The 21,910-nt window shown below is 33.5% G+C and overlaps 1 protein-coding gene across 1 annotated transcript in view; it reads left to right on the top strand.

The window, feature by feature from the left end:
* The window catches only part of MDGA2 (MAM domain containing glycosylphosphatidylinositol anchor 2), an 852,475-nt gene that overhangs the window by 753,291 nt on the left and 77,274 nt on the right, over positions 1–21,910 (top strand). Inside the window, exon 10 of the mRNA XM_007986604.3 lies at positions 19,526–19,674. Coding sequence (XP_007984795.2) covers positions 19,526–19,674 — 149 coding nt within the window. The remainder of the gene's footprint in view (positions 1–19,525; positions 19,675–21,910) is intronic.

Here is a 21,910-nt window from a genome sequence, read left to right as displayed (position 1 = left end):
AGAAATCATACCCAAAGGTATTGGAAATTAGTGTAAAATGGACTTTGGACAGCCTGAGTTCACAATGTAGCTTCGTGACTTGATGGTTGCTTACTATAGGGCAAGTGGCTTAAGATCTCTAATCTGCACTTTAGTCTTGTGAAAGGACAAAATGATAATCATATTGCCATCTTGCATGAGACTATAAATATTAAAAAAAAACATATGTATACAACTTGATTAGCATGGTGCCTGACAAATACAGCAACTAACAACAAAAGTGCCTTAAAACATCTTGTTCTGTCTGGGAGAGATTAAGAACCAATTCTTCCTTAGGCCTAGAAATAATTGTTTTATCCAAGATTAAGCTTCCAAATAATGCTTTAGAAACTGCTATTTTTAGTATTTACTGTGAACAATGTTCTATGGTAGAACACTGGAAGCAGGTTTACAAGGTTATGAATAGAAAGGTCTCAGTGGAAAGCATTTCATGAGAACCTTGTTAAAAACTTTTTAAGTGACATATAATAATTTTACATATTTATGGAGTCCAAAGCAATGTTTTGATACATACAATATGTAGTCATCAAATCATAGTAATTAGCATATCTACTATCTCAAACATTTATTATTTCATTGTGTTGGGAACATTCAATATCCCCTCTACTAGCTATTAGAAAATATATAATATATTGTAAACTGTAGTCATCCTATAGTGCTATAGAACACTACAATTTATCCCTCCTATCTGTAATTTTGTATTCTCTCACAAATCTCACCCTATTCTCTCCTTCTCAACTACCCCTCCCAGGCTCTAGTAACCTCTGTTCTACCCTTTACATCTATGAGATCAACCTTTTTAGCTTCCATAAATGCATGAGATTATGAAATGTTCAACTTCCTGCCCTGCTCTTTGCTTATTTCACCTAACATAATGCCCTCCAGGCTTATCCCTGTTGTTGCAAATGACAGAATTTCAAACATTTTTATGGCCAAATAGTATTTCATTGTGTATATATACTACATTTTATCTTTCAATTCATCCTTTAATGGATACTAAGGTTGATTTCATATTCTGACTATTGTGAATAGTGCTACAATAAACATGGGAGTGTAAATATCTCTGTACTGTACTAATTTCCTTCCCTTTGGGTAAATGTCGGTAGAGGGATTGTTAAATCATATGGTACTTTCATTTGTAGTTTTTTGAGGAACTGCATACTGTTCCCTGTAGTGGCTATACTAATTTATATTCCCACCAATAATGTTTGCATTCCCCTTCCCATCTTAACCAGCATTTGTCATCTTTTGGCTTTTTCATAATAGCTGTTCTAATTGGGGTCAGATTATGTCTTTTTTTTTCTTTCTTTTTTTGAGATGGAGTTTCGCTCTTGTTGCCCAAACTGGAGTGCAGTGCCACGATCTTGGCTCACTGCAACCTCCACCTCCAGGGTTTAGGCAATTCCTCTGCCTCAGCCCTCCCAAGTAGCTGGGATTTCAGGTTCCCGCCACCACACCCAGCTAATTTTTGTATTTTTAGTAGAGAAGGGGTTTCACCATGTTGGTCAGGCTGGTCTCGAACTCCTGACCTCAGGTGATCCACCCACCTTGACCTCCCAAAGTGTGGGATTACAAGCGTGAACCATCATGCTCATGCTCGGCAGGATGATATCTTACTGTGGTTCTGATTTGCATTTCCCTGATGATTAGTGATGCTGAGCACTTTTTCAAATATTTTTTGGCCATTTATATGTCTTCTTTTGATAAATGTCTTTTCAGATCGTTAGTCCATTTAAAACATTAGATTGTTTATTTCTGTGCTAGAGATGTTTGAGATCATTATATTTTCTGGATAGTAATTCCCTGGAATATGAACAGTTTGCAAGTATTTTCTGCCATTCTGCATTGTCTTTTCAGTCTCTTGATTGCTTCTTTTGATGTTCACAATCTTTTTAATGTAATCTCATTTGTTTATTATTGCTTTTGTTGCCTGTGTTTTTGAAGTCTTATTCATAAAATATTTTCTCAGCCCAATGTTCTGAAGCATTTCCCCTATGTTTTCTTCCAGTAGTTTTATAATTCCAGATCTTACGTTTAAGCCTTTAATCTGTTTGGAATTAATTTTTACATAGAGTAAGAGATAGAGGTCTAGTTTTATTCTTCTGCATATGGATATCTAGTTTTCCTAGCACCATTATTGAACAGACTATCCTTTCCCAAAGGAATGTTCTTGGCACCTTTGTCAAAAATCAGTTGGCTGTAGAAACGTCAATTAATTTCAGAGTTCTCTATTCTATTCCATTTGTCTATGTGCCAGCACCATACTGTTTTAGTTATCATAACTTTGTAGTATCTTTTGAAATTGGTAGTATAATGCCTTCAGCTTTGTTTCTTTTGCTTGAGATTGTTTTGGCTATTTAGAATCTTTTGTGGTTCCATACAAATTTTAGGATTTTTTTTTCTATTTCTGCGAAGAATGTCATTGGTACTTTGATTAGTAATTGATAGTGATTGCATTGAATCTATATATTGCTTTTGTGTGTGGTCATTGTAACAGTATTCTTCCAGACCATTAACATGGGATGTTTTTCCGCTTTTTGGTGTCTTCCTCAATTTTTTTTAACCAGTATTTTATAGTTTTACTTATAAAGATCTTTTACTTCCTTTGTTAAATTTGTTTCAGGTATTCGTGTGTTGGGGGGGTGTGGTATGCCTGTTGTAAATGGCATTGCTTGCTTTATTTCTTTTTCAGACTGTTCACTCCTGGCATATGTAAATGCTACTGATTTGTGTATGCTGATGTTGTATCCTGCAACTTTATTACATTTATTTATCAGTTCTAAGAGTTTTTTGGTAGAGTCTTTAGGTTTTTCTGCATATAAAAGTATGCCATCTGCAAACAGGGACAATTTGACTTCTTCTTTTCCAATTTGGATGCCTTTTATTTCTTTCTCTTGCCTAATTGCTCTGGCTAGCACATCTAGTACTACGTTGAACAAGAGTGGGCATCCTTGTCTTATTCCAGTTCTTTGAAAAAAACATGTTTAGCTTTTCTTCATTCAGTATGATGTTAGCTGTGGGTTTGTCCTATATAGACATTATTGTGTTGAGGTTCCTTGTATTGTGGGCCTTCTATGCCTAATTTATTGAGAGCTTTTGTTTTTTTCATGAAGGAATGTTCAATTTTATCAAATGCTTGTTCTGTGTCTATTGAGATGATCATATGGTTTTTGTCCTTTATCCTGTTGATGTGATATATGAGAAACTATCCATACCACAGTATATGAAGGGAAGAGAAAAGTCCTTCAATATCTGATATTACAGAAATGAAGAAAAATAAATTAAATTTCTAATATAGTATCAGTGAGATTTTTTCCTTGTTTGGATATATACTCTAAAATAAATTAAATTTCTAATATATTATCAGTGAGATTTTTTCCTTGTTTGGATATATACTCTATTTCAAATTTTATATGTTGGTATTTTTTCACATATTATTTTACTTACACAATTCAAATTCTTATATCTCCCTACATGTACCAATATACATGGGCCTCCATTCCCATAAATAAAGATATTTTATTTAATAATGGGAGGCGAAAAGTAGCAGTTCCTCATGGGAGAAGAGAAGGCCCAGTAGAAGAACAAAGATGATGTAAGGGAAAGGTGTATATCTGTTCTCTGATTGTCCTTTTGCTTGTGGTTTGCCCCTATCTTATGGGCTGGTGTCAGAAGTTGACAGAACTTTTCAAGAACGAAACTGTAGACATGAACAGGAGCTCAAGTGATTGACTGGCAGAGACAAATTATGACTTTTAACCATAGGCACCTTTGTCTTTGTGGACCACTTCCTTCATTAAAAAATAAAATAAGTAATACATCAAAATTTAAAATTATATATTTATGACTGCATTTATATAAATAGGATCTACAATCCCAATTATTATTATTATTATTATTTATTTAGTATTATGTTAATTTGTTTCCAATTTTAAAGTGAATTAAATTTAAAATATTTTCTTGGACCTCTAAATTATCATAGGTCCTAGGTGCTGTGACTCCTGTGTCTAATGAATAAATCAGTTCTGTCAAGTAAAATGGAAGTGTTACAACTTCCCCCAACTCTCCATGTCAACCCAGGCACTTTTGACAAACCCCTCTTCGCGTTCCACACTCAAGGAAGTGTTGGAAGCCTCTAGATGGAATACCTGGTAGTGGCGATGGTGAAGGCAGTGGTTAGCTTTGTCTAGCTAGCTCTGTGGGCATTTACCATGGACTGGTGGAAGATGGAGCAAGAAAAGAAGGGCAGGAAAACCTGATGTAAGTGGCTTTGTGATCACATGTGAGAAATCTCTTGGAGATTCTCAGAAAGAGCCAGGAAAAGGTTTTAGGGCTTGTAAGAATGTGGGTTCTACTAAAAAACTGAGTTTGGGGTTATTTTATATATTGGCTTATAAATGCTTTTGTATATCTTGTGTATTTAGGAGGAGTACAGATAACATTTATGTTTCTTTTATGGCCCACATGCAAATAAGCAATTGAGTTTCTATATGGTTGGCTAGATACTTTAGGGATTGAGTCTTCAGCAGAGAATCAAGTAGTATTTCTTAGGTGTGGGATACATAGGGTGAGCTGGATTGGTAAGAGAACTAAAGTGTGCTCACGGTGCCTATAACGTGGGAGATTTATGACAAAGGTGCACTCACTGCAAAATGGGCGATTTGTGCTGATCTCAGAAATTGGGCATAATGTACATTAATCATTTTCTGCTTCCATCTCATTAAATAACATCCATGGAATTTCTTCTGAACTCCTGATAATGTCTGTGCTCTCCATGCCAGCAATTCACATTCTCTACGGTTGGTTCAGTAAAACATATGGTGATGAAATGTGAAATAAGTGGCATAACTTTTTTTTTTTTTTTAATTCTGACACTATCCACCTGGAGATGAAGTGGCATAACTCTTGAAGCAGTGGTTTGCAGCACATTCTGTACAAGCAAAAGAGAATCACAAAATTGACCCAGAACCGTAACTGTGACAAAAGCCAAATGCAGCATGTCATAGCTATTCTGACCTTCTGCTTTCCTCACCCACTGACAAAAAAAGTAGTAATGACAATGGACATACACTGTGTATTAATGAAATGATGTTTTAAAATATAAAACGAAGCAAAAGTAGGTTTGTGTTCTTTCTGCATTCTTACAGCATTTGCTGTAATTTTCCATAAGGTGGGATTTCTGAGCATTTCATTTTACCATAACATTCGTGATATAACATACCTTAAGGAAGGTAGTACTCAGAACCTCTCTGTTTGAATGCCAGCTTTCTTTGTAGGTTTAGGTGAATTATGCAACTTCTCTTCCGTCTGACAAAATATCCATTTAGATCTTTTTGAGGTATGATCTGCAGACCAGACAAGGACAGTAGTTTGTGTCAATTCAGTAATTATGATGATCTTATAAACTTTTAAGATTTGCAATTCAAGCCAAGAAATATGCCTCTGTGTATTTGATCTCCCTCAGCTCTGTGAAGAGTGAACTAAGTTAATATTTGTGAAAGTTCTTTGTGAGCTGTAAATTCCTATATAAAACTGAGATACCATTTTCATTTATCAAGGTTTTTCTTGCTTCATAAGTCCATGTTTTAGTGGTAAATTATAAAAGAGTAATTTATAAACAGCAGTGCAGGACCATAATTCTGGTATGTGTCTTAAATACTTGACTAGTGATGAATGAAGGCCCCTTGGAAATCTCTATAATAGACAAACAAGAGGATAATAAGAGTAGAGAATTTGAAGATTCCAAGTATAACATAAATGAAAATATAGTTTTTATTTCTCAACAATTTTTAAGTCCTAGGCAATTTCCTACTTGCATGCCAAGTGTAAACACTATCATTTCATCAAATTTAAATAATCTTTTTGAATTTTTGGACAAAATTCTTAACTAAACTTATTTTGAGAAAAAAATTGACATGTATTACTCATATTTTTCATCATTTTTTGCAAAGTATATCCAGGATTTCAGAGTTAAGGAGTTATTCATTTAAGTTGAAACAGTATTTATCTGTTAAATCATGAATTTATTTTATATTGCCCAAGAAAAGCATATATATATGTTATATATATGTTATATATGTTATATATGTTATATCTATATGATATATATATGTTATATATATATTTGTTGTATAAGCCAATAGAACTTTGTATAGTTCTGTAGGACAATGCCAGAAAGAAGCTATGGGTGACACAATTGCGTTGAAATAATGCCTCACTAAAGTTTCAAGAAAATAAATGCAAACTCATTTAAAATTGTCTAGTTAATTTTTAAATTCCTTCAAATTCCTTTGAGGAATTTGATAACAATCAAATTTGATTGTTAACAATAATCAAATTAACTTATGGAAATCTTCCTAAAGAATGTTATTTGATTTGATTTTCTTTTGTTGTTGGGGTGGCAAGGGAAGTGTAGTGGGAGATCAATATTTATTAAACACTTATATTTTGCCAAGTGTTATGATAGGTATTTTATATAGACTAGTCCAGGTACTTTTAAAAATAATAATTTGTGTATTATGATCCTTTTGGATCTTCAAATATGTCTTTTTATTCTAGCCAAATTCATAAAGTAATTGTCCTTTTGAGAACCAAAATATTTTTTGAAGACTTCTTGCTAGTAATGAAATCAATCTATTACTAATATTATTTTGCTAATTAACTATATTTATTAATTAATTTTATGTCTAAGAACTCTTGATTTTCCATGACAGAGCTCTACTCAAATGACATGAATTCTTCTGGAATGTGTCTTAAACTAGGGGAGAGATTTTACAATGGGAAATATATCAGGTTAGCATTCAACTGATGTGGAGTATGTGTGGAGTGAACATTTGGTGGTTTGGTAAAACAGACATGATTTTGTAAGGATGAAGTAATTACTAAACCATGTTATTTCTACCCTTCCCAAGTAGGTTGCCTACTATTTCAGTCTGAGTGACTTGTTTCCTAGTAACCAATGGCAGGATTCTTGGTGAATTACAGAGTCTTGGGATCTGATCATCGTTTTTCTAATTTCTAATTCTTAGCAGTAAGCCTGGAGGGCATCATCGTGGGCCTTATTTCAATGATCTTTGCCTTCCCAATGGTTATAAAGTATTAATGCAGGAAGATGATTTTAGGAAACATTATAAAACTAGATTTGTGTTCATCCTGTATTTAAAATATTGAAGAAAAAATGATTTTTAAATTTAGATCATTTTAACTCATTATACTTAAATAACTTTTCAAGTATATATTTTTATAAACATACATTCTGTGAATATCTAAACATTTTTAAAGTATCTGTAAAGGAAATTAGATTATATAATGTAATATTATATTCGTGTGAACTTAAATTATTGAAGCAAATTATAAAAAGACTAAGTTACAAGTTTTTATACAAGTCTAAAGATCTTCCTTTCCATTTTTTTAATTAGGAAAAGAAAATTGAAGTTGCCATAATTTTAATTACTTCATAGCTATCATTCTTTATGCTTATACATATTAATAAAGGAAATGATCTGTATATCATGAGAATCCTGCTATATGGCATTTTCTTTAAATGCGTCTCTGAAGATTGGAGTATTGTAAAAAACTTAAAGCTTAAATAATTGGAATTTGTCAAATTATGGGTTATGTACACACATATTCCATTTTACTCTATATTAGTTATTGTTATTCCATTGATTTTTTTGGTATTCTATGGATTACTCCAGTCATTTTTATGTACTTAAATAAAAATATAATGAAAAATTTAAAAATGTTTTTATTCATATGACTACAATTAAATTGATTACATTACTCAATTATACTAACGAAAGTAGGCTGGGCGCGGTGGCTCATGCCTGTAATCTCAGCACTTTGGGAGGCTGAAGCAAGTGAATCACCTGAGGTCATGAGTTCGAGACCAGCCTGGCCAACACAGTGAAAACCCGTCTCTACTAAAAATACAAAAATTAGCTGAGCGTGGTTGCTCATGCGTCTAGTGCCTGCTACTCAGGAGGCTGAGGCAGGAGAATCACTGGAACCCAGAAGGCAGAGGTTGCAGTGAGTTGAGATGGCACCACTGCACTCCAGCCTAGGTGCCAGAGCTAGACTCCATCTCAAAAAAAAAAAAAAAAAAAAAAAAAAAGAAGTAAAAATAAACAAAGAAATTGGAATGAAACACATTTTTTTTCTAAATTATAATTGAAAATTATAAAAGAAATTGTCCTCCAAGGTTCTACTGAAAAACGTGGTACACATTTGAGTGCTTTATTCAGAGGAGATATTTTCCCTAATAATATTAACAAGTTTAAAAATATTATTTCAATTGACAAAATGTAAATTAACACATTTCTGATGATAACTCTGTAAGAAGTGCCTGAATTCCTCCTTCTTCCCTACCAGCTGCAAATGACTATCTCAATAAAAAGATTTTGAGATTTTTTTTTTTTTTTTCGAGACGTAGTCTCACTCTGTCACTCATGTTGGAGTGTAGTGGCATGGTCTTGGCTCACTGTAACTTCTCCTCCCTGGTTCAAGTGATTCTCCTGCCTCAGCCTGCTGAGTACCTGGGATTACAGGCGTGTGCCATCATGCCCTGCTAATTTTTGTATTTTTAGTAGAGACGGTGTTTCACCATGTTAGTCAGGCTGGTCTTGAACTCCTGGCCTCATGATCTGCCTGCCTCGGCCTCCCAAAGTGTTGGGATTACAGGCGTGGACCACCGCTCCCAGCCCAGATTTTGAGATTTTTAAAAAGAGTTTTATTTTAAGTACAATTGATTTCCTTTTAGATCCTCAACCGATGGGACAATATATGAAAAAGAGATATTTGCCATCTGCAGCTTATAATTTATTTAAAAAACAGGAAGATAAATTACGACAATTAACTATTGAAAAGGTGTTAAAATATAATGCGGTCATTGCATGGAGGTATTTTAGTTAGTAACAGCAGTCATTTTATTAAAATGAAGGTAGTTATAAGGATAGGGATTTTATGAATAATCCTAAGGAAAGAAAAGATATGCCAGAGTGATTAACTCTTTCTCATTTCAAGTACATGTGATAAATAGAATCTTCTTAGTCATTATTTGTCATTAAACAAGTCTTATATAAGATTAGTTAAGCAAGGAAAATAAGTGCTTATTTTAGCTGAAGTTTTCTTCTAAGGGTTTTTAAGTTTTGTGATTTTTAAAAAGTCCATTAAGTATTCTAAATATTACTGTTTTTATTTACCAAAGTTTGTTTTTTTCACTGGTGTTGGTATATGAAAGAATAATGCATAGAACACCAAAAAGGATATGACAGTAATTTGGCTTAAAAAAATACTCTGGGCCGGGCACGGTGGCTCAAGCCTGTAATCCCAGCACATTGGGAGGCCGAGACGGGTGGATCACGAGGTCAGGAGATCGAGACCATCCTGGCTAAAACGGCAAAACCCCGTCTCTACTAAAAATACAAAAAACTAGCCGGGCGAGGTGGCGGGCGCCTGTAGTCCCAGCTACTCGGGAGGCTGAGGCAGGAGAATGGCGTAAACCCGGGAGGCGGAGCTTGCAGTGAGCTGAGATCCGGCCACTGCACCCCAGCCACTGGGCGACAGAGCGAGACTCCGTCTCAAAAAAAAAAAAAAAAAAAAAAAAATACTCTGATGACATCTTAAATCTTTTTAAATTTGTTCTAGAGAACTTTTGAAAAGTGTTGTTTGTACTGCATCTACAAAGTGCAGTGGGGACTAAGTTTTAATTATCTATCTGTGGGAGACAAATTCTGTTAAACTTTATTGAAGCCTTTTGCCAACATTTGGGTATTACATGTTAGAAATATTGAACTTCTCAATCTTTTCAGTTTTATTTCTTTCCTTCTTTGGGTGTTGCCAACATTTAGGTATTACATGTTAGAAATATTGAACTTCAGGCCGGGCGCGGTGGCTCAAGCCTGTAATCCCAGCACTTTGGGAGGCCGAGACGGGTGGATCACGAGGTCAGGAGATCGAGACCATCCTGGCTAACACGGTGAAACCCCGTCTCTACTAAAAATACAAAAAAACTAGCCGGGCGAGGTGGCGGGCGCCTGTAGTCCCAGCTACTCGGGAGGCTGAGGCAGGAGAATGGCGTGAACCCGGGAGGCGGAGCTTGCAGTGAGCTGAGATCCGGCCACCGCACTCCAGCCCGGGCTACAGAGCAAGACTCCGTCTCAAAAAAAAAAAAAAAAAGAAATATTGAACTTCTCAATCTTTTCAGTTTTATTTCTTTCCTTCTTTGGGTGTTGCATACTCATGAAATAAATAGTTTTCAGTTGTAAATGAATACTTAGAATTGGAATGACATGGTGAATTCTGAAAATAATAAAAATAGGAGCACAAATAACCCGTCAACTCATTGCATGATTAGGTGAATTCTGCATTTGTCACCCTCTCAAATTATATAATCATGGGCCGGGCGCAGTGGCTCATGTTTGTAATCCCAACACTTTGGGTGGTTGAGGAGGGCGGATCACCTGAGGTCAGGAGTTCGAGACCAGCTGGCCAACATGGCAAAACCCTGTCTCTACTAAAAATACAAAAATTAGCTGGATATGTAATCCCAGCTACTCAGGAGGCTGAAGTAGGAGAATCACTTGAACCCGGAAGGCAGATGTTGCAGTGAGCCAAGATCGCGCCATCGTACTCCAGCCTGGGAGACAGAGTGAGAGTCCATCTCAAAAAAAATAGGGGTGTGTGTGTGTGTGTGTGTGTATGTATATCTCTATATATGTGTATATAGACGAATATATATACACACACATATATATATGTTTAGCAATCATGGGTCATAGATGTGACCCCAGAGCCAAATTCGGCTGGCCAACTGTGTATATATGGCCCATGAGCTAAGAATGATTTTTACATTTTAAATGGCGTGGTTGCTTTGTATTGTTCAGTACCCTCTACTGGCCTCAACTATATTATGTCTAATCCTGGGAAAGGGCCTCAACAAGAAATAAAAATGATTTTATAGAATGCATTTTCAGAAATTATTTTGTATTGGAATAAAATTATGACATTTTTGTAATTAAATGCTAAGTACTATGATGTAAATAATTATCATAGAAAAAAGAATTACTAAAGGAAGGAAGGATAATCGTGATTTTGGTATTAAAAGATAGATAACAATTGAAAAGCAGAGAGGAACTGCAGGAGGAAAGTATTTTGGTTTATGGGATCAAGGTGTGTGAAGATAAAACTGGGGCTTTAGAAACATTCAGTCATTGGCAGGCTGAGTCACTAGAAAGTGAATAGGAGAAGTGAAATCATGTGGAAAATTCATTGATTGATTTATTCAATAAATACTGAGTTACAAAGCTTTTGTTGGTGTGAAGTGATAAGAGTGAGATCCAATGTTATTAGAATAAACTCTAATAGTTACAAAGAAGAGGCATTCTAAAAGATGAATCTGTAAATGCAAGAGAGGAATCAGAAAAAGATGAGTGGGCAAGACTTCCTTTTATAAGTGAATTTAGCCATAAGTTCCATAAAGCTTGTTCCCAGTTTCTCCTGGTATATATCATCATAAAAATGCTTTAGACATATTATTACGACTTTATCAGTTCATAAATTCATATATTGGCTGAACGTATTGTTTTTCTGATTGAATTTTTTTTAAATAATGCTAAAATTGATTTTCGTAAACAAGTTTTCCAGATTAATAATAGGAATACTAACTTGACACAGAATGTTTTAAATAAAATCATTTCTGGGAAATGAGACATTTATTTTTTCAGCAGATTTATTTTGAAGAGGCATAACCTACAAGAGAAATCATAATATTGTAACCAAAGCAATTGTACCTTATGCCTGAGCAGATTTAAAGGCTTTCTATAAAGATCCCAGAGATTTGTAAAGACTGACAATCTAATCAATAGTTTTATTATTAACTAATCAGTAAACCTACTTTCCAAGGCTATAAATTCTTAGGAAGTTCTTGAGTGCTGAAGTGTGGTTGCAGGGTAGTCTGCCTTAATGTGATGTGTACAGCTCTGCCTCTAGCAGAAGAAAATGAATTCAAGTAAGGGACGAATAAACCAGCTATATTGCAATTTAAAAGTAATGTCGTGATAATGACTGGTCATTGAAAAATATATTCGCTGTTACTAAATGGGAAGACACAGTTTTGATAAACACTTCTTTGTCTCAAGTACAAAGGCACTTGACCTAAATGATTTAGTTGGATTATAAATTGTTGCACACATCTTGCATTCATTTTAAAAATGAATCTTTAACTGACAGATGTTGTCATTGACTTCACAGTTGTATTAATTAGTTGTTATGTTTTTATTTCCTGCATACATATTGACAAGTTATCACTGTTGAACAAACTATTAATGACATTGAGTTTTATTGCTGCTGTGACATTCATCTTAATTCCAATATATTGGTTTAAAGTCAGATACAATTGTTTATTTTGTTAAGTACTGCCTGCATGTTTAACGTTTTTAATTCCTTCTTCATATAAATTTAGCATATTTCAAGCCAATGAACTAGGTAGAACCCATCAAATTGGTAATAATTCCTGTATTACTTACTTTTACTATGATAAGATCTAATATTAAATTCCATACAAGTAAATGCCAAATGAAGATAACTGAGATGAGTATATTGCTATTTTAAAAATTTTTCTTTTGACTTGACAGAATTAAATCTTATTTTCCTCAAAGTACTCTCTATGCTCCTAATTTCATGACACATATTTTTATATGGCTTTGAATCTAAACAATAAGCCTTCAGAAGGACAGAATCTCAAGAGGTGATGAAATTTTTCACTCCTTTTCCAGGATAAGATGCTCACAGTCATTTTCCCTCTCAGAGATGCTAGTGACCATTCAGTCTCTCAAGACTGAAAATTTAGTAGTCTACGCTCAGGATACAGCCAGAAGACACATGCTGATCAGGAGTTTATGCACAATCACTTTTGAATTCATCAGCTTTTCTTCTTTTCTCAAATAACATATCTTTTGTTTTTTACAGGCAGTATTTCTTTACTAGTTTCCTGCCTAAGGTTTCTCACTCATTCAATCCATCAGCTTCTTTCCCAGCAGTTATTGTTGTAAAACATAAAATAAATTTATATCATTTCCCTGATTAAACATTTAGAAAAATGCCTTTTTCTGTAGAAACATTTTTTTCTCTCTTCTAATTAATATGACTCAAGATTCATTAATTTGAAGAGAATGTAATTTTGGTTCCAATAGCTACGTGTTCTATGTTTTGCCCTATGGAGGAATGACAGAGAGCTGCATATATTTTTATTGTATATTTTACCTAATATTTTAACACATAACCCAACGCCTTAGCCAGTCTATGTATGTAAACACAATATGATTTTGATTCTCAGATCGTTTCACTGTATTGATTAGCGTCTAGAGCTGTGATTTTTGATTTTTAGAAGGCTTTTTTTTTTTTTTTCAAATCAGTGTTTAAGTTCACTTTGGATTTCAGTATACATTTGAGAAGTTTTAAATTAGGTTTAATTATTTTTGATACTTTGCAAATGTGTTTTTTGTGAAATTCTTTTCTTACCACCATTTAAATTATTTGGTTCCTATCCAATTATTTGCCATTGCTCAGTTCTTTTCACACTAAAAAAATGAAAATCAGTGGATTCACTATAAAATCTTTTCTCCCATTTACATGAGGACTGGTTAAAATCATTTCAGAATAACTGGACTTTAGAGTAAATAGTCAACATCTTATATCACTAAGATGCTTCACAAGTTAGCGCTGACATATTTTTCCTGTATTCTGCAAGCACATGGATTATGTCAACCATTGTGGTAAGAGCTGATGATATCATCCCTGTTCTTGAGAAGTGCACAGTTTGGTAGGAAAAGTGGGCACTGAATGTTACAACAGTACCATATCCTAAAGTAGTTTCAAAAGTATCTATAACATATTCATTTTTCTCCACCTACGGTTACACTTTATTTCTTCTCCTTTTTATCCCTTCATGAACCAACCTTGTCTGTCTGAGAGATTTGATTTTTTCTTCTTTGAGATTAGTTAAAATGCCAGACATTTCTCTTGTGAAGGCTTTCTATGGTCCCAGTAGAGAGTATCAATTATTCTTTCATAGAATGTTCCATGGCGTTCGTTTATATTTTTCTATTGTATGACTTCAGTCTTATTAAGTATACTTATGTATACTTATAAATTCTATTTTCATTTCTTTTCTTTTTTTCTTTTTTTTCTTTTTTTGTTTGTTTGTTTTTGAGGTGGAGTCTTGCTTTGTCTTCTAGGCTAGAGTGCAGTTGGGCGATCTCGGCTCACTGCAACCTCTGCTTCCTGTATTCAAGCAATTCCCCTGCCTCAGCCTCCCAAGTAGCTGGGATTATGGGTGCCTGCCACCACTCCCAGTTGATTTTTGTATTTTTAGTGGAGATGGGTTTCAACATGTTTGCCAGGCTGGTCTTGAACTCCTGACCTCAAATGATCCTCCAACCTTGGCCTTCCAAAGTGCTGGGATTACAGGTGTGAGCCACTGTGCCCAGCCTACATTCTATTTTATTTTTCTCTTATCTGATATCTAATCTTGCTATTTATTTACCTTGTTAATCTCTCACAGTGGAATGTTTTCTTGTGTATTTGTGTATTCAAAATGTTTGTGAATTTATAATCATTGGGATTTAGAGGAATTATCTGCACCTTAAATTGACAACATGTCTTTCAACATCATTTTGGCATTAGCTCTTTTCAAGCACTCCAGCAGTATCACTAGTCAAAAAAATTTTATGGTAACATAAATATTTTTGTCATCTTCCTATACTGGTGAGAGTCAAATGTTTTCTAATATATCCTACGTCTGAAACTATAATTTTTCTAGATTTTGTTCATAGGTAGTGGCCTCATTACCAACTTCTCTTCTTGCAGTAGTCTGTTAACCTTATCTCCCATGGGCCTGAAAATCCATCTCCCAATGGTAAAAAAGACCAACAACACTCTATTTATCTCCCATAACTCTTAGTAAATGTCTTGTTTTCAGTAGTTTTTTTTGATCCCTAGAGACTTCTTTTTCTTGCTTGCAAACATACATCTAAAAACATGTTTGGCATAATTTCATCTAGCATTTCTAGATGAGAGATATAAATTTGTTCTTGTTTTGAGTCAATTATGCCAACAACTGTATCAGAATTTGTTATTCGTATGAGTTTTGTTTTTTTTTCCTGAGATTGTGCAATTTGATGATAAAGTGGGCTGATTTTATTTATCTAGATTTTCTCAGCACCTCATTGGAAAGCAATATGTATTAGGTACATATTGTCTCTTTTACAAAGTGAAAAATTAATAGATATCCCTAAATTTGCAAACATGTCCTATAAACCTGTGTAGTTCTTTTATCTTCATACAGTCTGTTTTCTAAAATGTGAATTATTTTCAAAAGCAAGATATGTTTGATCTCGATCACTATTATATATTTTTTTTTGTTTTTATTTCAAAAATTCTATTGACTTTACTAAAATCAGTTCGTTTATCCAAGCAAATTTTAATTGTTCATAGTGGGAATAATAATTGTTTTTAATTTATGTTTGAGCTGTATGCATAAAGTTATATTTTGGAATCTCAATGTAATTATTTTTCAAAACCATTTTGCAAAATACCAGTATTTCTATATAAATCTATAAAGTATTTTCAAAAACAAATTTTTCTATATAGATATTTTAGGGATATTTTTTAAATCCAAGATTTATATATAATCATACATGATGATTCCAAAAATTACCTGCCAGTTCAGTTAATGAATATAGTTCTAGGTCAGTTAATCTGAAAATATTTAGATTGGAACAACATTGTATAAGAATAAAACTAGAATGTGAAAGAGTAAGAAAATGTTCTTGGTATGCTTACTGGAAGAATTAAAATGCCTGAGGTATAAAATGGAAAAAATATTTACGAATTCTTTCCCTTTTCAACCAGTAGATGTCATGTTTGGATGTCAAAGCCCAAGATTATTATAAGGCTATTTCCTTAGTTTTACTGTGTCTTTCTTACAAATCAGTATATAAGCATAAAGTATAATTGACTCTGAAATTAGAGGAGAAAATTAAGCGTATCCCATTTCAAAAAATTTAAGATGCCCTTTTCCAATAAAATCAAGAAGCATCTTTCCTTTTTAAAGCTTTTCCACGGTAGGTTCAGTAGAAAGTATGCCGTGAGGCGTTGAGTAAGCACGTCTATAATCGTAATAACTGAAAATTATTTCTGATTAGCAGTTACTTATTACTAATCATTACTATTTATGCACCATCTAAAACTTTTTTTACCTTTAATTCCAAGTAATATGATTATTCAACTAAAAAACTTTCACTAATTTGCTTTTTAATCTCATGATTCTAAGTAAAAAAATGTAATAGATCTTATTGTATTTGATTATTTTTATAACCATTCATATGTTATCCCCATCTCCATTCTGCACCTTAATTTATTTATATATAATATGAGATATTGAAATAGGCTCTAAAGTATTTTCTAATCTAATGCTTCATGAAAAAAATATTACCTGTGGTTTAGCCAATGCAGATAAAGCATTTTAAAAAATACATTGGAAAGCCTTTGTAATAGCCTGCAATTAAATATAAAGATGATAACATTTTATAGTGAAATTGCTTCTATTTGTAATATTTTAGTGGGTTAGATTGGAGCTTAATATTTTACTACTTTGAAAATGGATCTTGATAAACAAATTCATATTACTCACAAGATCATGAGGATCTGTTTTTTAACTTCAGGGTAAAACTATTTCAGTAACCTCAAAAGTGTTCATTTAGATAAATAATGTTCCTAGAACAATGGCAATTTGTATTCATGGCATGCAGCCAGTTATCCTCGTGGTAGTCAACAAAAGTCAACTATACTAGGATAGCTACTTCCTGAAATGCTTCGAATATTTCCGGTTATTATTCTATCCTACTTCGCCCCATCCCCGTTATCTGATGTCTCTCAGTCTTGCCCCAGAGAGATCCTGGCTGTCGGATCAGGCATCCAGTCTCAGAGGAGGAAGAAGACCAAAGAGATGTTTCTTATGACTTTAGGATACGTTTTTACATCTTTTATTATATAGACTTGGAGGGAATTTCAGAGAGAAATTTCAGCCTGTTTAAAGCATTCCAAATTGTAAGACCTGTATTTCCTTGCATCAGAATAACCCAGGGTATTTGAGAATGTCTGGATTCCTGGTCACCACCTTAGAGGTGAATTCATCCTTATGAGTACTATATTTGGAAAGACATTTTTCTTTACAATAAATATGTGGCCTTGAAGAGGAATTTTTTTTAATGTTATGAGATAATTTTGAAGTGCCAGTTCCTCTGTATTTAAACCATATTTAGTCTAAAATTAGTTAACATATCAAATCCAGTTTGACAGGCAAATGTTTTATAGCAGCCTACAGTTCAGTTTCAGGGCTGAAAGTTATTTTAAATGACCGTCTTGTGGGCAGCTACCCACCTCAGCCCTGCTAAATGGCTGTTTAAGTGTTGACTAAATACCTCAAGTAAAGGGAAATTCATAGTCTACTGAGGTAGGCCATTCCATATTCAAAAGTCATTGGTAGAACATTTCTAAGTCAAAGTATGTACCCATTTTAATACGAAATCACTGGTATTCATCTTATTTCATGTATCTGTTAACATTTATTCTGATTTTATCTGTGATCTATTTCAACTCCTAGAAACTCTATTCCCCCACCCCCCACCCCCGCTTTTTTCCCATGCTAAATAATCCCTAGTTGTGCCTGTATTCTCTTGTTGATTTTCTTTGAATGAATTGTTTACTTTATTAAGAATGGGCTACTTAGAACTGAATCAGTCACCCTTAGGCTTTTTCCTTGATTAAATAACAAAAGCAACCCCTCAGTCTTCATAGAAAAGAAACACTAGACTTTTACCTCCCCAATTCAATCTTGATACCACTCTGTAATGAAAACACTCTAGGTTTATGTTACTCATCTAAGCAGCTCATTACTTCTTTAGTAAATTTGTAGGTACTGAATGTGTATTTTTAATTAAAACCTCTAGCTGTCTGACTCAGCTACTACTAAATTCACCTCCTTTAATTCATTTTGAAAAATTTTGTTTCAAATACAAATTACCAAGAATGTTTTGCTACTTGATTCCTTCACTCAGTATGTTGTTTTCCTCTCATTTGGAACTTTGCTTTTTTTTTTTTTTTTTTTTTCTGGTAGAGGCATGATTTCGCTTCGTTGCTCAAGTTGGTGGGTCTTTAACAACTGGGCTCAAGAGATCCGAGCACCTCTGCTGCCCAAAGTGTTGGAATTACAGGCATGAGCCCTACAGTTGGCCTAATCTAATTAAAAGAAAAAAAAAGAAAGAAAGAAAAAAAGAAAAGATGTTAAATGAGTGATGATAGAAATGCAGCTTTTCCACTTATTAAGAATTGCAAAGCTACATGAAAAGTCTGGAAAAAATGTAATGAATTTCCATGAGGAATTAATGAGGCCATACCTCCTCATTAATTGTGTTCTTAATATCTAGGACAATATTTTTCATTGAATAGGTTCTCATTAAATATTGTTGTATTATTAAATAAATATGTTATTTGTAATAGGAAAAATTATACTTCAGAATATTGGGAAGTTGGATCTATAATTCCAAATGGTGTGTAAACTTTTCATTTTGGCAATTAAGAAAAACAGATGGTTTTTATATGCTATATACGCTATATGTAATTCATATTTCTTTAAAAATCTAAATATAAGCTAAATATTGACTAGATCTTTTATTAAGTAATTGTTTTAAGTTGCATTAAGTTCACTTTATTGATGAAAGCCACAGGTAATACAAACACAAATTTTCATTTCTGCTAATTGTGTTCTACACAGTGAATCACTCACTTCCTGAAATACATCTTTTGACCTCTAGGATACTACATTTTTAGTTTTCCCCAAATTTATGGTTGTTCCCTCTCGGGCTTCTGTGTGATTTTTATCCCCTCCCATAACTCTCAACCTTAGATTGCCCCAGTTTCAGACTTTCACCTTCTCTATCTACTCACACTCCCTCTCTATCTACTCACACTCCCTTTAAATTTAAAGTATCATGGCTTTAAATTTAAATTCTATCTGCATGCCTACGGTTAGCAAGATTATATCTCCAGTTCTGATCTCTCTTATATTCCAGACTAGTTATATCCTACTGCATACTTGATGTATCCGTTTAGATCACTCAAATTATTTAAAAATGACTTTGATCTTCTTTATCCAGATTTCATCCTCCCATAGATTTTCATTTTGGTTGATGAAAATCCCATTCCTCCAATCACTTAGACTAAACACTTTGTGTTCATCCTTCTCTTCTCACATTGCTCATCCAATCAACCAGGAAAATCTCACATTGTTCTCGAAATGTATCCAGAGAATTGACTAGATTTTTACTAGTGGAAGGTAGAGTAGAAATGGTAAAAGGGCCAAAGGGAATAAGTATGCTTACACTACAATATGTCATCATTCAAATTTAAACACACTTTCTCTTTTCAGGAAAGGCCTATGCTCCAGAATTCTATTATGATACCTACAATCCAGTATGGCAGAACAGACACCGTGTTTATTCTTACAGTCTACAGTGGACACAGATGAATCCTGATGCAGTGGATCGGATTGTTGCATACCGGTTGGGTATCAGGCAGGTGAGAAATCTAATTGATGTCCTTTTTACTTTGTGGTCCTCTGTGAAGACCTTGTTGTTACCATTTTTCTAATAGTTTTGCATGGATTCCAAAATATATTTTATGTATATGTGTTTGTGTGTGTGTGTGTATCTATACACATATATATATATGTTTTCACCATATGTATATTACTCTACACAAATTGTTCCAAATTACTTAAAAATCTTTGAAATTACACATTTTTCACTATGACAGCAGACATATTAAAGTGACAGCCTTTGAGCCTTCTAAAATCCTTCATCACTAGATATGCGAGATAAATTACATGGTATAACTTCATAAAAGGAACTTACTTCAGATGTGCTCACACTCACCTGTACTGCATAAGCCTTTGTCTTGTTTCCTAAGAAGCCAGAAGTCATACATATTTTTACTTTAGGAGTTCAAGATATATACAGAATGTTGCATAAGCTAATTTAATATGTCTGAGAAATAGAAATACTTTTGTAAAATGAAAAGAAATTAAAGTATGATAGTTTCTTAAGGGAGCTGAAAATCAAGGGTTATGTGGAAAAAATTGTATCTTTTTCAAAGGGTTAAAATGTTAAATTCACGTATCCTTTGTATAAATGATATTTTTGAAATTTAAATGTAGGTCTTTACATTGTTTCTTGTTAGCATATTATCTGGATGAATTTCAGCATAACAAAACATTTTTGAAGATTTATTTGATCACCACGTAATCTATTAGCTTTCCCCCAAAACCTTGTATTATCCCTGGATTGGCAAAGTGTATGTTCCACTTCCTTAACTAAATCACAGAATAATCTTTTGAGTTGGGATGGTAGAAAGGATAAAATTTTCATAGAGTAAGATTGATCAACCTCCAACGATTCATTCAGCTATTCTATCATAAAACCATTGTTTTTTTAATCTTGCTCACAAGGTTACAATAAAATCACTTGTATGATACATTGCTCACATTAAGATACATTGTAAATTGCATATTCTTTTCAGCCTGTTTAAGATTCTCAAAAAAGTGAAAGAGCTTTTCCTAGTGAACACATCCTGGCCTGTGATAATTACTGGAATCTTCTCTAAGTGCTCACAGGCTACCAATACAGCAGACCATAGTGGATCATTCTCGATGTTTCTCTGGTTATCCCTCATTGAAAAAGCTCTGTAGGTAAATCTGAGCAAAACCGAAATCTATATGAACATTGTTCTACTCATTCTAATTTGCTAATTTTCTTTAACAGAGAAGATACAAACAATAGCAGCAACAAAACAAATTAGCAGTTCTTTCTCCCTCAGTTTGTGGGCTTATTTCTTTTTTTCTTAACACAGCTAGTATTTTATAATCTTTCATATTTGGAGTATCTGTAAGGATTCTTGACTTTACACACCTCATACACTTTTTAAAACTCCTTACTACATTGTTTAATCATTCACATTCACTTTTTTGTTATACATTCTTTGTAAAAATGTAAGAATCTATGACTAAATTTTCATTTGTAAAATTGTTTTCTTTAGGTAATGATTGTGCTATTTTCTGGTTATAGGTTTATTTGCAAAGATAAAGTCATAATTGTATCTTTAGTTTCTTACTTTCTTCCTCAGTTGTGTTTTCTTGGAGTCTCTGGGTAACTTCCCATTACTAGCTGTGTGTTTTAAATTCATAGAATTTACCCTACCCTTCTCATCATCCTCTTCCTTTACTCTTATGCAGCTCAAATACTTTGTTTCCACTCAGTATCTGTGTTGTGGATGCAAATCAAATCCTTACCTGTAAGCCAAATTTTAGAATTTAGAATTCCTCCCAAGAGAGATCCTGTTATTTAAGCCTTCTCTTTCTCATCCATATCTTTTACTCATTCGCAAACTATCCTCTGTAATATTTTTGTTAGGATTGCTGCACCATTTTCCAGTGACAAATTCTTCTTTTATTTTCCTTTCCTAACATGAACATCTCCAAATTCAATTTTTAATATTTTTATCATAAACTGGTATATAACTCCGTGATATGCAGTGACACACGTTTCTCAGTCATTGTATTGTTCCTTTTGAAAAATTAGTGAATTTTCTCCTACTCTTCTCCTTTAGAATAAATTATATATGTTTCCATATGTATATATAAATTTCCCTTTTCTATGTTTTTTAAAAATAATGAATTCCAGACACACTTGGCTTCCAATTCTAGCCAAGATAGCATCATATTTTTATAGCTACATAACCTTGAGCATGTTTCTGAACA

Source organism: Chlorocebus sabaeus, chromosome 24 (genome assembly GCF_047675955.1).
Source record: "Chlorocebus sabaeus isolate Y175 chromosome 24, mChlSab1.0.hap1, whole genome shotgun sequence".
NCBI classification, from domain to species: domain Eukaryota; kingdom Metazoa; phylum Chordata; class Mammalia; order Primates; family Cercopithecidae; genus Chlorocebus; species Chlorocebus sabaeus.
The sequence above is the reverse complement of the archived record's forward strand: the minus strand, read 5'-3'. Positions and strand labels throughout refer to the sequence as shown.